This window comes from Propithecus coquereli, unplaced genomic scaffold, assembly GCF_000956105.1.
Source record: "Propithecus coquereli isolate 6110/MARCELLA unplaced genomic scaffold, Pcoq_1.0 Scaffold202, whole genome shotgun sequence".
Classification (NCBI taxonomy): Eukaryota; Metazoa; Chordata; class Mammalia; order Primates; family Indriidae; genus Propithecus; species Propithecus coquereli.
Window position 1 is genome coordinate 607665 of NW_012145190.1, and position 18071 is coordinate 625735.

At 40.2% G+C, this 18071-nt stretch overlaps 1 protein-coding gene across 1 annotated transcript; it reads right to left on the reverse strand.

Moving 5' to 3' along the window:
* Positions 1-1632: 1632 nt before the first annotated feature.
* On the reverse strand, positions 1633-10219 carry MS4A14 (membrane-spanning 4-domains, subfamily A, member 14; the record flags this gene model as incomplete). Its single annotated transcript, XM_012643927.1, has 5 exons — positions 10082-10219; positions 8550-8678; positions 6089-6142; positions 3137-3286; positions 1633-1665 (listed from the first exon to the last, which is right to left on the reverse strand). Coding segments are annotated over exons 1-5 (504 nt in total), but the record flags the coding sequence as incomplete, so codon positions are not given.
* Between the last annotated feature and the right edge of the window lie 7852 nt (positions 10220-18071).

Consider the following 18071-nt stretch of genomic DNA (forward strand, 5'->3'; position numbering starts at 1 on the left):
TGAGTCAGAAACCTGATGTTATGTGATACCTGAGAGGTTCTTTGTGCCTTAGTTCCTTCGAATGCAAAATAAAGGTGTTATAATAGTTTTGTTAAGATTAAGTCCATGCTCAGTGATTATAGCAATGACTAACATAGTCAGCATTCAGTAAATATAAACTATATAATTATAAACGATATTTGGTATCACTGTTAATATTTTTTTCTCTACTTCCTCTCTGGTATTGTTTCACATAGGAAATTGTTTCACACCCCCTTATGACCCACAAATAAGCTCCCCACATCACAGAAATTTGGGTTCCCATTAAGTCTGATATTTTATATATTTGGCAGGGTGATAAGGATTTGTGTCTGAACAGGGATGACTGAGGATAGCAGGTAGGGCAAGAAAAAAAAGCATTGTTACCTCAAAGGGTGGGGCCATTTTAAATGATGACGGACCTTCCTAAACATAGAGGTTTCAGTTCAGCATCTGAGCACACTTCTCTGCCCAGTAATAGACCAGAAGTCACTCTGGAGTGTCCCAATAGGAGCTAATTCTAATAACATCATTGAACGCACCTCATCTGAATGTATCCAGCACTTGCTTCTAAAGCATGCAATAGTCACAGAGATGCTGAGCTCTGCTAAACTGATGATCAGTAAGACTGATAAAATTCCCTGCAAATAATGAGGAGAAATAAATGAAATGAAAGCTGTATTGTTTTAAAGATAAGCTGCACAATTTTCATCTCATGTCTTTCTGATAAGGCAGGGATAACAAACTCCCATGTCTGTGGGAGCCAGTGAACCATCTTGAGCGAAACAGGAAGGTAGAGAGTAGTGAGTAACGCTACTCATAGGAGACGTCTGTTACTCAGTTCCAGCCAATTGTTGCCATGTGGGAATATGGGGACTGTGGTACCTCTTTTGTTTTGTTTCGTCTTGTTTTCCTTAGGAAGCTGGTTATACATATTTTTGAGTTGAAAATTTTCAGCTATTTATTCACCTGTGTGAGCCAAATAGAACATATCTACAGGCTGGACCCTACCCCACAGATTGCCATTTTGCACGCTTTGCTTTAAGGTAATGTTTAGATTGAGAAGCAGCATGACATAGCATAATATCCAAAAAGCTTAAAATTTGGAGACAGAAAGAGCTGGGTACAATTGCGTCCAAAGTCACACTTAATCTTGGAAAAGTGACTGATCTCTCTGAATCTTGGTTTCCCTGCAATATATCCAGAAGGCTTAGATATATTCACCATTTGCTGGTAAAACTTAAATGTCTGAAGACCCTACTGTGTGCAATTTACTGGCTGCAGCCATTGAACAACGTAGGGCTGGTTTTGGTTTTTGTGGAGCTTACATCACAGTAAGGGAGGCAGACAGTAACAAATAATTGGATATTTACTTAACTATTTGCGATAAGTGCTGTGAAGAAGGACCGGGAGCAAGGCACTGCTATAATGAGCGATCTAACCAGATCTGGAAGGAATTCCTTAAAGAAGTGATGTTTGAGTTGAGGTGTAAGTGTAAGGATGAGTTAATTGTATAGGTAGAAAAGGGTGAGCACTGGTCAGGGGACCATTCAGGAAGAAGGTAGTCTTATAGCCCTGGCAGTGGGCACTGGACACAGTAAGGGATTCCATGAAGTGGCTGGATTGTGGAGTGAGAAGGATAAAGTCCTGGGATGATGTCAGAAAGGTAGGTGGGATAGCTGTTATAGAGCTCTGTAAGCCTCTTAAGATTTGGGTCTTATTCCTTTGTTTATCAGGAAGCCAATAAGTAATGTGCTCAGATTTGCATTTTTAAATGATGGCTCTGGCCACAGTGTAGATAATAGGTTGGTCTTTGGGACATGGGTCAGTCCAAGAGATGTCTAAAGCCCCTGGTTGTGGCTTTATTTATTTATTTATTTAGCTTATGATGTTTGGGTTACAGCAAGAAATCATGAAGTTATTTAAGTGACTTAGGAGCAAATTGTCCATGATTCTGTATATAGATAACTAATCCTGCAGTACCCATCCATGGACGGCAGGAGATAGATCTGGAGAATTAACCCTTTCAGGATACAATTGGGACAGTAGTAGGATCCTGTCCACTGGGGAAAAGGGCAAGAATTATAATGTTGTATGATGTTCTTGGCCCAATTGGGACAGGATTTTTTCCCTTATGTTGTATTCTGGCTTTCCTTAGTAACATGTTATGAGTCCAATTTTGGAATTTATCTCAGAACACTTGAGAGGGTCCCTAGGCCCACTTCAGTGGGTGATTGTGAGGATTAAATATGATCTTGTATTCAGTAACTAATAGTTCTTTTTCCTTTCTTCACTTCTTATCCCAACAGATTCAAATATCCTTAAAACCCTAGGACCCAAGCCTTCAAGATGCAGCTGGTAGAAACAGAATGAAAACCCAGGACTTAGGGAACTAGAGGGAAAGGCCTATTGGAATCACTGACATGCTTAAATAATGTCATTGATTACTCATTAGATACTTAAAATTATATCTATAATTACATTTCTTGGTAAAAAGACATCTCATCTGCTTGAGTGAATAAAATCGCTGCAATTATATAAAATAACCTACGTCCTAAGATTATTAGAATGCCACACTTTATTAAGTGGCTTGAATACCTTCCCCCACTGCATTTTTGCTTTTAGTGTTAAGAGAGAAAACTTTTTAGATCATTTTGTCCCTCATTAAAGCTGAAAAGGTAAAACTTAATCCAATCAAAAAAACAAAAAACAAACAACAAAAAAAACTTAATCCAATCCATATCAGTAATAATTGTATAAGTCAAAATTATTGACTATTTACACTGTGCTAGGTACTGTTTTAATTTAAGCAATACTCACAACCACCCAATGAGGTAGGTGTTCTTATTGTCTTCATTTTCCACATGAAGAAAACTGAGGCTCAGAAAGGATACGATGTTAGGCCAAGGTCACACTCTTACATGTGACGAAATCAGGATTAAAATCCAGACAGCACAGCTCCTGTTACAGCTTAACCATCATCCCATAACACACTTCTCGATGTTCAAATGCTGACGCAGCCTCCATTATCAGAATAAAAACGAATGAATCATTGCATCGGGAGAGAAACATTCAGATACGATTTTACAGATTCATAGCACAAAACGAGACCACTTACAATGAAAAGCGTTCTCCCAAACACACATATTCCTTCCAGGGAAGGCCTCTGGCAGTAGTCATATTGATGTCTATAGGTGACAATGGTGAGCGTGATCCCGGCGACCGCAACCAGGGAACTGATAACATTCATGCTCGTGACACCTTGTCCCTGAAAAATAGTTTTAAAAAATATAATAAAATAAAATCCAAAACAAAGCAAAAATAACTTGTAAGACATTTTTAGTGCTTTTATCCTACCAGATCCCCCTGAGGGGTGAATCACTCCAACAGGTCAGCATGGTTGGAAGACTTGTTAAGTTAAATCCTCATTCATTAAAGTCAGAAGGCAAACCATATATTAGAATGGATCAAGGGTAGTCTATGGTTAATGCTAAGGAAAGTGTTCATTTATCCCAATGCACCATCTTTCATAATCTGGAAGCAGGAAGGTGTGTTAGAAACTTTATTGGCTTAGAAATTAGACCTAATTTAAAGTCCTTGTTTCACAAGGACCTTGTACAAAATACCTAATCTCTTGGAATCTCAGTTTCTACCTTTAAAAATGTGAATGACATCCCTTGACTTTAGGGTAGTATCTATTCATTAATTTATGAAATAAATGACCAAATATGAGTGAGGCATTGCAGTAGGCCCTGGGGACACAACGATGAACAGCAGAGATGATGTCCTGCCATCGCGTGGTTTGTGTTCATTCTCCAGGAGAATTCAAACAATGACCAATGAAATCATTAACACATTTAAAGCTGGTAACAAATGTGGTCTGGAGTTTAAAGGTTTCTTTTCTTGATCTTGGTGTTCCAATATGGAAGGCATAAAAAATTTCAGATTGCCCCACCCAATTCCCTTTATTCATTCTTATTTTTTTTGGAGGGAGGAGGGTGTACGTATGTCTGAGTTGCTTCAAAGGAAGGGGAACGTCTTACTGGTTTCTTCTTACCCACTCCTAGCACTGATATTGCTCTTTTAAAGGAAAAACAAGGAAAAACCTCACATCTCAATTCAGCAGACATTTACTGTCCCTTTATTGACTGTCTTATGTCTGTTGTGATGGGAAATGCAATGATGCATTTACACAGCTGATCCTTCCTGGAGCAGTTGGTGGCTTAGTGTGGCTTAGCAGTTTGTGGCAGGCCTTGGAGGTATACTTATGGCTTAATGTTTACCCAAAGCCAGGTCTTTATTGCAAACATGAATTTTGGCAGAAAATGCACAGGGACATACAGATACGTCATCTCTCTCAGTCTTCAGCCCTTTGTTTTCTCAAGGCTCTACTTTGGCTCCCAAGGACATTTACTAGACTAAGGTCTTTAGGTAAGCAGCTCCTCATGTGTATTGTGCTTTGCAAAGAACATGCCCAGCCTAGTCTCCTCTGATCCTCATTACAGTTTTGCGATGTAGGTAGGACACTTGTTATCCCCTTTTTACAGATGAATGGGGTTCAGGAATTAAGTGGCTGTGGGCACTCCCACAGTTGGTGGCACAGCTGTGATGGAAAGCCAGGTCTTCTGATGCCCAGTTCAGCGCTCCTGCCCCCACACCTTCCTGCCCACCTCTTCTGCATGGCTCTTCGTGAGTCAGGGGTAGGTCTGCTTTAACCTTAGGATAGTTCTCAGCTGTGGATGGAAGTCAATACAGAGAGAACAGCATTTGGGGGCTTCCTCTACACTATCTGCATTTATTTTCGTAGGTAGACATGGGAACATTCATCCCCCCAGAACTTCTCTATGGCTTGTAACTATCCCTAGAGGAAATTGGCAGAGGACCATAGGAACAGAGTTAAAATGACTGAGAGAAGGCCCACATCTGCAGGCCCTGAGACAAGATCAGAGTGGTTAGAAGGGAGTACTAACATTCAACTATCATCATGTCTTTCATATCTTACTAAATCCTCAAAATTACCCTTAGAATTATGTAACTTCCCTTCAGGTTGACAGAGCAGGGAGTGGTATCCTTGATTCAATCTTAAAATAGTTCAGCATCAATGCCCAGGCCCTTTCTTCTAGACCTTGGGCAGACTCCAAAGAAAAGCCTCTGTTGGTAGTGGAGGTAGGATTGGTTTGGGGCAAAGAATTCCTGGGATCCCAGAATTGATTTTGGTTAGAGAAGGGTTTCACAGCCTTGGTACTATAGACGTTTTTGGTCGTATAATTTTTGTTGCTGTTATTGTGAGAGACTGCCCTGTGCATTTTAGGGTGTTTAGAAATATCCTTGGTTTCTACCCACTGGATGCCAATAGCACTTTCACCCAGTTGTGGCAAACAAATATGTCTTCAGGCGTGTCAAATATTCCCAAGGGGGAAGGAATCGGGGAATTACCCCCAGTTAAGAATCGTTGAGTTAGAGGATGTTGAATGGTTTCCACTAAGAAATTCTGAGTTTATTTAACCAGAGAAATGGGAACCAGCATGAGGGCGTAGGGCTAACGGTGGCATTGACAAACAGGAATGATTTGAACTGCAAATTTGATGTATCAATATCTTCCTGAGAGAGACTTTATTTATTTTTTTTTTTTTGAGAAACATTTTTTTTTTTTTTTGAGACAGAGTCTCACGCTGTTGCCCGGGCTAGAGTGAGTGTCATGGCGTCAGCCTAGCTCACAGCAACCTCACACTCCTGGGCTCAAGCGATCCTCCTGCCTCAGCCTCCTGAGTAGCTGGGACTACAGGCACGTGCCACAATGCCTGGCTAATTTTTTCTATATATTTTTTTTTAGCTATCCAATTAATTTCTATTTTTGGTAGAGACGGGGTCTCACTCTTGCTCAGGCTGGTCTCGAACTCCTGAGCTCAAACAATCCACCCGCCTCGGCCTCCCAGAGTGCTAGGATTACAGGTGTGAGCCACCGCACCCGGCCATGAGAGAGACTTTATTACTAAAGACTTTATGCATATAGATGATATAAAGCAAATAGAAGATTTCAAATTACATAGAAGTCCCAAAAGTGACTTACCAGAATTTTTGTTGATTTCTCATCAATTCCTGTGAGGTATCCTGTAAGAATAAACTGTTAGGAAGACAAGAGCCAAAGGTTAACAGGTGATGTGTTTGGCCACCTTTCAATATAATCTCGTTTGGATTCACAAACTATCTGTTTGTGAATCTCCCAGATCATCTAGTCTTCCCACCTGAGCATTAGGGATGAGGGAGGGTAGGCACTGAAGTCAGAAAAAGTCCTGTGCTGGACTGCTGAGCACCAAACAAAGGCACTCTTCCAGGGTTAGTGGGAGAGGCGGCCTCCTCTTAAAGGTCCAGAAGATACCAGCCAGATGTTTGGCCCATCTGGGCTCCAAAAACAAAGAGATTCCTGGGCTCTGGGCCTGGAAGAGGGTAGAAGGAGCTCTGTCCATTCCGAGCAGGTGCAGGGAGACTTTCTCAGGGAGGACCCCTCTAAAGGCTGAGACGGGGGCTGAAATCTAGTATGGTTTTCCCAGTCACTCCTTTTCCAGGACCATAAAGGAAAAATTAGAACTCAGCCACTCAACATGGAACCCCTTACTTTTTCTTTTTTAATGTTCTGGAAATGGGGACCTCCTTTGTGGGAATTGACAATGGACCTTGAGGACATCCAGGTCTTGGAGTCCAAGAAACTCCAGGGTGCAGAGATAGGAAAGGTACCTTTGATACCTCTCTCCACTTCACTCCCCACATCGGATCTCCAGGTCCTATCAGTTCTACCTCCAAGTCACCCTCAAAACTCTCCATCTCGCTCTATCTCCATTGCTGTCCAGCCCATTCAGGGCACCATCTTTCCTCCCCTGGATTAGTGCAGCCTCCTCTCAGTTTCTCCCAGGTTTGCTGTTACCATCCTTGAATTCATTTTCCACTCAGAAAAGACAATAATATTTCAATAATAACAAGTCCTCAAATATTACTACCTTCTTTAAAAATTTTCAGTGGATTTTTTCCCTTACTTTCATTTTGAAGTTCCACGTTCTTAATGTGAGTACAAGGGCTGGCATGACTTGGTTCCAGGCTTCATTTATGGCCTTATTTTTTTATGCCACAACCATAGACTCATTGACCTTCTTTCAGTTGCTCTTTCCCACATCATGCCCTTGGTGTGATGCTTTTTGAGGAGGCAGACACTTTCCCTCCTCTTCACCCAGTGAGCACCTATGTGTAAAGCATTTCCCTGACCTCCCAGGCCAGGTGAGTCCTCCATTAAGCCCTCGAATGGCACCTGAGACTCCTCTCTTAGAGCACTTAGCACAAGTGTAAGGACAAATCCATTGCTTTTTGCTTTTTCATTTCTAGCCTTCCTGTTAGATGACACTTTGTCTAATTCTAAGAATAATTCACCACTTCTCTCAGGGCCTTGTATATATTAGTACTTCTCAGCACCTAGGACACTACTGAAGACGTACTCAGTACATATCTTTGCAAGGAAGAGTGGCATTTTAAAAAGCAGCAGGCCAGAACATCATTATAATTCACATGCAAGATTACACACAGTCACGCTGGGAAAATCCTGTTGTGAAATGGGGAAGTGAGGAGATGGTCTATTTGATTTTCTATAGTAAAGCATGTGTAGTTTGAAAATCATATTCAATATTTTTATATTGGGAAAGTGGAAACACTACCAGTTGTTTTTGAAATTCAAATTATAGAAAAAGGCATGGGGTATTTATGTTTATCAAAAGAAGTGTGAGTTTTTAATAGTTTTTAATAGAGACAATGGTCTAATGTATTCATTATTTCATCCATGTGTTCGTTGACTGATTCATTCAATCATTCACTCATTCATGCACACTACACCTCAAGCATGATTCTAGATTCTGAGAATATAACAGCAATAAAACAACAATTTCTTGCCCTCTTGGGAGTGTATGTTTTAGTAGGGGAAGCTCTAATGAGACCACCCTTAAATATTATGGCCAAGATTAGGAACGAAGGCTGTGAGATTGAGTGAACAAAGCACTGTACTAAGAATAATATTTATGGCTCTATTATTACCTACCTAGATGAATGGCATTCATAAAATTGTCTCTGGGCCTAAGAAGAGGGTTGAGCTATAATAATCTTAAAATTCTCCTTAAGCCATGAGAGTCTGTGACCCTGTGAGCACTAGCTAGATGTGTTTAAGTTATTACCTACTCTCAAGCTCAATTTCCTTATGTGCAAAGGAGAAAATAGGATATTTGCCCCTAATCTCCAAGATTGGTAGTGAGGAGCCAATGACTTACTCCACACACAAGGGCGCTGGAAACTTTAAAGCACTGAACCCTTGAGAATAATTATTACTATGATGATGGTAGTGCAAAGACCAAATGGCGTCATTTCTTTTGCTATGAAGGGGACTGCCTTTTTGGTCTCCTGGGAGCCAAATTTATGGAATTCATTATCCTAGGACTTGACACGGTTCAAATCAGTCTTTATCAGTTTCTCAGAAGCTCCTAATCAACAGTACTCACAATTAATGCTCCCCAGAATGGATATCCTGTGAGGAAAACAAGGGGAAATCCTTGGGAGAAAACGAGGAAATTAAATACAAATATCATTCCAAGGCCTGTGATGATCAGACCAAGCATCATCTGGAGAGCCTGTGAGGAGAGAAATGGGCACGTGAGGTTACAAGTGGTCTCACCCCTTTGGGCGCCCCCAGGTCCCTCGGACGTGCCTTCGTGTTATGGCACACGTTTCCCACAGTCTGAATCCCTTCCCCTCCCATTTTCCAACTGCTCTCAGACATTCAGAAGACTCAGTTCAAGTGTCTTTTTCCCCATCATGCTTGCTTGGGTCCTTTGGGTTCGAATCCTTCACTCTTGTCCCTCATTGCTTCCTGTATTCCCTGGGGTCACCAATTTATCCTGTATCAGATCGTTTTCAAGCACATGTCTGGCTACACCTAGATTATAAGCTTCCTGAGGACAGGGACTACAAACTATTGACCTTTGCATTTTTCCCCTTCTGTAGCACAAGCGTCCTAGTACTGTTCTCATCCCTTCCACCGTTTTCCAACATTCACCACACACTTTCGGAATTAGGGCTCATTCCAGTTCTCTAAAGTTTGCAGACATAGGGTGGAGAAGCTCGGGTGAGCTTTTGTCTCACCTCCCCTTCATCCAAGGGCCTGGTTAGAGATAGAAGCAACCCAGTGGGTCCATCAGCCTGCAGGACTCTGCAGAGAGATGAATAGCACAGTAGTCTTGCAGGGGCAGTGGCTATTCTTGAGGCAGAAGTGGCTGTTTAGCAGTCTAGGTTTTGTCTCCAGGCCACACCTCTATGGCACCACACTGCAAGTAGTGATTTTACTATTGTACTAAGGATGGAGGTTGTGTAGACAGCTCTCCCCTAAGTATACTTATGATGAAAAAATGTTTGTGTGTATATTTATCATGTAGTTCACTATGGTGCTTTGAATATGGTTTTCAAAGTACTACCTATGCCTGTACGAGCACAAAGGGGAAGTGTAACCTCTCCTCTGATGGCTTCTTAACACTAAGGGAGGTGGCACCACACCCTGAGGTCGCTTCCTCACTAAGATATTTAAAAATTTTATACCAGTTTCCTGATTTCCTTCTGCTAGGATTCAAATGCCAGTACTAACTCCTTATGAAATAGCCCTAGGATTTCTTCCAGGTTAGGAGACTTACTAATTAGAGTTAAATAATCTATTTCTTAGAGTTAAGCCCTCAGAAACATTACTAAGACATGAGGCAAACTGTGTGTGTTTCTAAACAGAACTTTTTCTCTTGCTTATCAAAATCTAGGGAAATGGTATTATTGGCTTTTCTACTGATGATCCAATTCTTTGTACGAGCAAATGACTTAGAAGTATTTATGATTAATAAAGAAGGATACATTGCAGATGAAAGATGAGGGGGGAAGTGGAATCAACTCCCTCCCTGAAAAATCATTGTACGGTGGTATCTCTGAAGACAAACAAGAAGAAATAAACCTCGTTTCTTCCTCCAGAAAGACCCATTGATTGGAGTGGACTTACCCCCAAGACTTTTGGCTCTCCCCTCAGGAACTCAAGCAGAGTGGCATGGGGTCTATAGGGTAATGCAGTAAATATGATTTCCTTTGGTTGTATGGTGATGACAGGAGCTGCCCTTTTGTCCTGGGATGGTGACTCCATGATTCAATGGCAGAACTCTATTAAGAGAATAAGTGAGTGAATGTTGGGGCCCAAATCATGGTCTACTTCTCCATCAGTGTCACATGGAGTCCTGAGCAATGAAGCCCTTAGCAATTACTCAGTAACAGAACCTCAGAATCACTGTTATTGAGTCACAGAGTCTTAGAATCCTAGAGCATACCCAGCCCCCTATCTTTCTGGTGAAGGATGCAGTTATCCGGAAGACTTACTCTCTTGTCAATTTGTTTATAAATATATGGTAAACATAAAATAAATAGGTGGTCTATATAAAAACAAGTCTCCATACCTATGTTCATGAGATATAAAGGAACTAAAATTTATGAAATATCCACTACATTCCAGGTCCTGTAGAAGGCATTTTGTTTGTTTTAACATGCACTGACATTTATTCTTTTAACAGTCCTACAGTACCTAAGCTGAGGAACAGAAAGGTTATGTTGCCTACAGAGAAAAAATGGTGGACAGAAGCTGCCTGCCAGCACATGCTCTCAAGGAAAGAACTGAAAACTGCAGGCAGCTGCCTACATACAGATCGCTTTTCTCTGAAGGAACATTGTGAAATCACAGAGGAGCAACATGAGACATTCAGTGTAGAAAGAAAAGGTGACAGGGCGATCTATTTAACAAGATCAAGATCAAAGCATGTGTGGGAAAAATAGGAGGATAGAGCACTCGGGCGCCACACTCACCCTGCTGGCACTGTGTGAGTTGTGAGATGGCTCCCTCCACCACGACAGACCTCCACCTGGTCAGGCCGGGGACCTGCCTGGAGACTGTGTGGAGTCATCACACCAGACAACAGGCGTGGTGGGGATTGGGCAGCTGCTAAAACCGTCCCGAGCTCTCGAGTGCATGGCACCAGGATGGCACTGGGCTGGGGAGGGACCAGACTAATGGGAGGTTCCACTGAGCCATATCCTGTGACTGGAAGCTGAGTACCCCTCCCCTACAGCACAACAGGATCTAAGCACAGGAATTGACTGGGGCACAGCAGGCTCTGACCTGGGAGGCTTTGGGCAACTGCTTTGGTGGGTCATAGGGGGTGCAGGGAGATCTCCATGGTCCCTTGACCCCTGGAACTGACCTCTGCCCTCATGACTTAGCATCTGCACGGTCCCTGAGGCTGCAAAGCAGCCTGCCACTTGCTTGGCCCTGACTCCACCCTCCAGGCCCCAAAAGACTCCTGTCTGCTTGACCCTTACCCTGCCCTCCAAGTGGGGTCAGCCCCATCACTCACATGGCCCTGCTTCTGGCTCCTCCACAGTCCCAGCTCTGAGGCTGTCAGGCTGGAGCCCAAAGCTCTGCCTCTGTGCCTCCAGAGCTCCCACCATGCCTGGGACAACATCCCCAAGATTCTAGTGCTGCACCTGGGCCCTAAGACCCCACTCTGGAGCCTCCACTACTTCTGCAGGGCCAGAGGAACTCCTACAAAGTCCAATGCCCTGCCTGGGACCACCCTAGCCTCAAGCTGCCAGTACGCTGTGACCTGGTTTGAGCAAACACCCACAGCCCAGGATCCCCTATCACTGCTTAGATAGCCTAATCCAGCTGCTACTGTCACCTCTGTGGGAAGATCCCAGATAGAGCAATTCCCACAACACCAGACTCATTGAAGAGGGTCTTGCCCAGCTACAACTTGAACATTCTACAACTATCTGGCGAACAACCCAACATCCAGTACAAACAGCATCCAGAACAGGTTTGAACAGAGGCAAACACAGGTGAACAGAAAAAATCGGGACAGCTGTATTACAGGCCCTAGTGTACACTTCCTTCCTCTGCTGCATCAACATTCTGGAGTGTGGGGGGAAGCACCATCTAAGGACCTCCCCTTCTAGTTCCCAGGAAAGAACAGATGCCCTGAAAACCTATTAGCCCTGAGTAGAGAAAAGAGGGTTCAGATGAGAAGAAACCAGCAAAAGAAACCTGGTGACATGAAATATCAAAACAGATTGACACTCCCAGGGATATCAATGGAGCTACAGTAGTGAACTCCAACTACAAGGAATTTGTCAAAATGACAGAAATGAAATTCAGAATATGGATGACAAATAAGATGAATGGAATAGAACAGAAAGTTGAAAACCAACAGAAAGAAGCCAAAAAATATTTCAGGAAATTAATGAAAAAGTCACTAAAGAACTAGACAACATAAGGAAGGACATAATAGAACTTAAATGAAAGAGTCATTTAGGAATTTCAAAACACAGCAGAAAGTTTCAGCAATAGATTAAACCAAGGAGAAGAAAGAATCTCAGAACCTGAAGACACAGCTCTCAAGCTAACTCAGTCATTTAAAGAGGCAGAGAAGAGAACAAAAAGGCAGAGCCATCACTTAGAGAGATATGGGCCTATAGAAGTGAACTTACATACGAATTATAGATATCCCTGAGGGAGAAAAAGGAAGAGCTAAAAGCATGAAAAATCTGTTTGAGGGAATTATTAAGGAAAAATTCCCTGGTATCACCAGAGATCCAGACATCTAGATACAAGATGGTCAACAAACACTTGGAAGATTCATAGCAAACAGGACATTTCTGAGACACATAGCACTCAACCTGGCCAAAGTCAATACGAAAAAGAAATTTACACAGCAGCTAGATATAAGAAACAACTGATCTACAAGGGAAAATCCATCAGATTTACAGCAGACTTCTCAGTGGAAATTTTATAAGCCAGGAGGGAGTGGGGCCCCATGTTCAATCTTCTCAAACAGAACAACTTCCAGCATAGAATTTTGTATCCAGTAAAATTAAGTTTCACAATTGATGGAGAAATTAAGCCTTTTCCAGACAAGCAAACACTGAGGGAATTTGTCATGACCAGACCTGTCCTGCAGGAAACACTCAGAACTGCATTATATATGAATCAGCACCGTAGATTCCCACTGTTGTAAAACCACCCAAAAAAGCTAAAGCTCACAACTCATATAAAACAATAGCATAAGGAAAAAAACAAAGCAACAAGGCACTACCCAATATGATGAACAGAACAGTGTCACATATATCAATTCTATCTCTTAACATTAATGGCTTAAATGCACCACTCAAAAGACATAGGCTGGCTGAATGGATGAAAAAACAACCCAAGTCTCTGCTGCCTCTGGGAGACACATTTAAACCACAAAGATGCAAACAAGCCCAAAGAGAAAGGATGGAAAAAAATATTCCACTCAAATGGAAACCAAAAGAGAGCAGGTATAGCCATTCTCATATCAGGCAAGATTGACTTTAAATCGACAATGGTAAAGAAAGACAAAGATGATCATTCTACAATAGCGAAGGGAGAAATTCAACAAGAAGACATAACAATCCTAAATACATGCACCTAACCAGGAGCTCCCAGATACATAAAACAAATTCTGCTAAGGTTAAGCAAGGAAATAAATAATAGCATTGTAATTGCTGGGGACTTTAACAACCCACGATCAGAGTTGAACAGATCATCAAAACAGAAAATAAATAAACACTAGACTTAAGTGGGAACCTAGAAAAAATGGACCTAACAGATATTTACAGAATATTCTATTCCAAAACTACTGAATATACATTCTTCTCATTAGCATATGGGACATATTTTGAGATTGATCATATCTTAGGCCAGAAAACATGTCTCAATATATTTAAAAAATTGAAATCATACCATATATCTTCTCAGATCATAGTTGATTAAAATTAGAAATCAATTCTAAGTGTAGCACTCAATTCCAAACAAAATCATGGAGATTAAGCAACCTGTTTCTGAAGAATTATTGGGTCAACAATGAAATTAAGATGGAAATCAAAAGCTTTTTGCTGATGATATGATCTTATATCTACAAAATTCCAAAGATTCCACCAAAAGACTCCTGGAATTGATAAATGCAGCAAAGTCTCAGGTTACAAAATCAATGTACACAAATCAGTGGCATTTCCATACTTCAATAACAGTCAAGCTGAGAGTCAAATCAAAGACTCAATAACATTTACAATAGCTATAAAGAAAATGAAATACCTAGGAATATACTTAACCAAGGAGGTGAAAGATCTCTACAAAGAGAACTGCAAATCACTGAGGAAAGAAATTGCCAATGACACAAACAGATGGAAAAACATATCATGCTCATGGGTCGGCAGAATCAATATTGTTAAAATGTCCATACTACCCAAAGTGATGTACAGATTCAATGCAGTCCCCATCAAAATACCAATGGCATATTTCACAGATCTAGAAAAAAATAATTCTACCCTTCATTTGGAACCAGAAAAGAACCAGAATAGCCAAAGCAATACTAAGCAAAAATAACAAACCTGGAGACATCACATTCCCAGACTTCAAACTACAGTACAAGGCTATAGTAACCAAAACAGTATGATATTGGTACAAAAATAGAGACATAGACCAATGAAACAGAATAGAGAACCAAGATATAAACCATCTACCTACAGCCAACTGATCTTTGCCAAAGCAGACAACAATGCACTCTGGGGAAAAGAAGCCCTATTCAATAAATGGTGCTGGGAAAATTGGATAGCCACATGCAGAAGAATGAAACAGGACCCCTATCTCTCACCACTCACAAAAATTAATTCAGGATGGATAAAGAACTTAAATGTAAGGCATGAAACCACAAGAATTCTGGAAGAAAATGTTGGAAAAACTCTTCTAGATATTGCCATAGGCAAAAAATTTATGACTAAGACCCCAATGGCAAATACAGAAGAAACAAAAATAAATAAATGGGACTCGATTGAATAATAAAGCTTCTGCACAACTAAGGAAATAATTGACAGAGTAAATAGACATTATGGGAGAAAATATTTGCAAGCTGTATTTTTGATAAAGGGCTAGTATATAGAATCTAGAAAGAACTCAAACAAATCAGCAAGAAAAAAATTAACAACCTCATTAAAAAGTGAGTAAAAATTTTTCAAAAGAAGATAGATGAATGGCCAACAAACATACGAAAAAATATTCAACATCACTAATCATCAGGGAAATGCAAATTAAAGCCACAATGAGTTATCACCTTATCCCACTCAGAATGGCTTTTATTAAAAACTCCAAAAACTGGCACGGATGCAGAGAGAAAGGAACGCTTATACACTGTTGATGGGACTGCAAATTAGTACAATGCCTTTGGAATACAGTATGGATATTTGTCAAGGAACTAAAAATAGACCTACCATTCAATCCAGCAATCCCACTACTGGGTAACTACCCAAAGGAAAAGAAGTCACTTTATCAAAAAGATACCTGCACTCAAATGTTTATTGCTGCACAATTCACAATTGCAAAGATGTGGAATCAACCAAAGTGCCCGTCGATTCATGAGTGGATTAACAAAATGTGGTACATATATATATACCATGGAATACTACTCAACTATAAAAAAGGATGAATAGATGCCTTTTGCAGCAATTTGGAAGGAACTGGAGACCATTATCCTAAATGAAGTATCTTAAGAATGAAAAAACAAACACCACATGTACTCTCTAATGAATTGAAACTAACCAATGGGAACACAAGTACACAAAGGAAAGTAAAAGTCGTTGGAAATCAAGAGAGGGGAGGCCAGAGGAGGGGAAGGGCAAAAATCCACCTAATGGGTACAGTGAACACTATTTGGGTGATGGGCACATTTATAGCCCTGAATCAAGCCATGTATCTGCACCAACTTAATATTTTAAGTAAATAAATACATCAAGTAACCACACAAATAAATATATAGTTACCAGTTGTGAGAAACAAAAAAGAAGAAAGTTTATGTTGCTTAAAGTTACATACCAAGGGACAGGGTAAGGAGGCAAACTCCACTTGTCTGTCTCCAAAATCTGTATTGTTTTTATTCAACCATGCTTCTACCCTCCTTGGAAAGGAGTTTTGCACTTTTAGTTGCTGAATTGTCTAATTTATTGTTTAACCATATTCCTTTGTAGTATAAAAATCTATAGTTAAGTATGAATTTCTTTATTTTTTCCATCTTTATTGAGGTATATTTGACAAATAAAAATTATGTATATATTTATAATGTACATGTTTTGATATACATGTGCATTGTGAAATCATTACTACAATGAATCTAATTACCATATCAATCACCTCCACATAGTTAACTTTTTTTTTTTGTGGTAAGAACATTTAAGATATATACTCTTTGTGTTTTCAAGTTAAAAAAATCAGCAATAGAGAAACTATAGTATGTAGTTGCCACTTTCATAGAAGCTATTTTAGCTTTCAGAAAGACAAGTAAAACTAAATTCTATTCAAATCCTTCCTGATTTAAACTATACAAATACTAATTAAAATGACAAAAAATACCTTTTGGAATTTTGCTTTCCACATTGATACTTCGTATTCATATATTTGTTATGAAAATTTCAACTATGAAATCATGAAGGTAAATGGTTTCACAAAACTAAAACTAATGTAAATAAATATTATCTTGAGTTTTTCCTGGTTTGTGGCAACCACGGATAGCAGGCTTTCTCAGCCTTGGTACTGCTGGCATTTGGGCTCAATGATTCTTCGTTGTGGGTAGTTGTTTTGTACATTATAAGATATTTAGCAGCATCTTTGTCCTCCACTCATCAGATGCTAGCACTACATATCCAGTTGTGACAACCACATGTCTCCAGACATTACCAATTGTCCTCTGGGGACAAAATTATTCCAGGCTGGGAAGCACAGATGTATAGAAATAATTGCAGACTATCTTCTCCACAGACTTTTTCCTGATGGAACACCTCTTTGTTTTTTACAGCCAAACTTCAGAGAAGATAAGTCTTTCTCAATACGACATTTTTCTGTCAATGTTTATTCACGCATATTTTAATTTATGTACCTAAAGTGCAATGCAACATTTTAAACAAAACCAAGTATGGGGCACTTTTATATTTAAATTATAAGCAGAATTGATAGACTATCACATTAACGTAGAGAAGTTTTAAAAACCATTCTGTGTCAATAAAAGGGAAGTACACTCGAGATGGTGCTGCAGCCACACCCTGCAAACAAATAACCATTGTGATTATGTGCTGATCAAGAAATTAAAATATTTTAATGTTTTCTAATCTACAATGTTAATTTCTTACTCATATATAGATATTTTACTGCCTTTTACTTATATTTTAGGAAATTGGATGGGAGTTTATCTAATATATATAATATTTATCCTTTAAAATGATGGAAAAGAATTACTCACATTAAGCAGGAGAAACATCTTGGATATTTCCAAATGCATCTCATTTTGTCTTTTCAACTAGATTATAGTTGTCAGCCTCTGCTCTTTTCTCCTTCTTTCTGATTTTCTAATATTTCAATCTGTAGACTTGGACCACAGGGCAAAAACTAGGCTATTCCATTGAAAGGCAAAATGGCAGAGTTTTCAGGGGACAACCACACGTAGGGTGACATTCTCTGAGTGCTTTCAACCTGCAGTTGACCATCCTTCCTTGAGTTTGACCAGTAACATTCAGCACTTAGTGTGTGCTTCTGTAAATAAAATGAGATACGTATTTCCTCATTACATTCATCCTTCTGCATGTGTTTCTATGACACCCTCCCAACAGCCTTGGGAGGTAGGTTCTGTAATCATACCCATTTTAAAGTCAAGGGAACTGCTGGTAAGTGGTGGAGCTGAAAACCTGAACTTGGCTGAAAGATCACCTTTTCTTGTTCCAGACTTCATGCAATAATCCTGTGTGTATTCGTTTTCTATTGCTGCATAACTAATTACCACAGATTCGGTGGCTTAAAACAACACACATATACTATCTTATAGTTTTTATGGATCAGGAGTTGAGGCACAGCTTAAGTGGGTGCCTCTGCTCAGGGTGTCACATGACTGCAA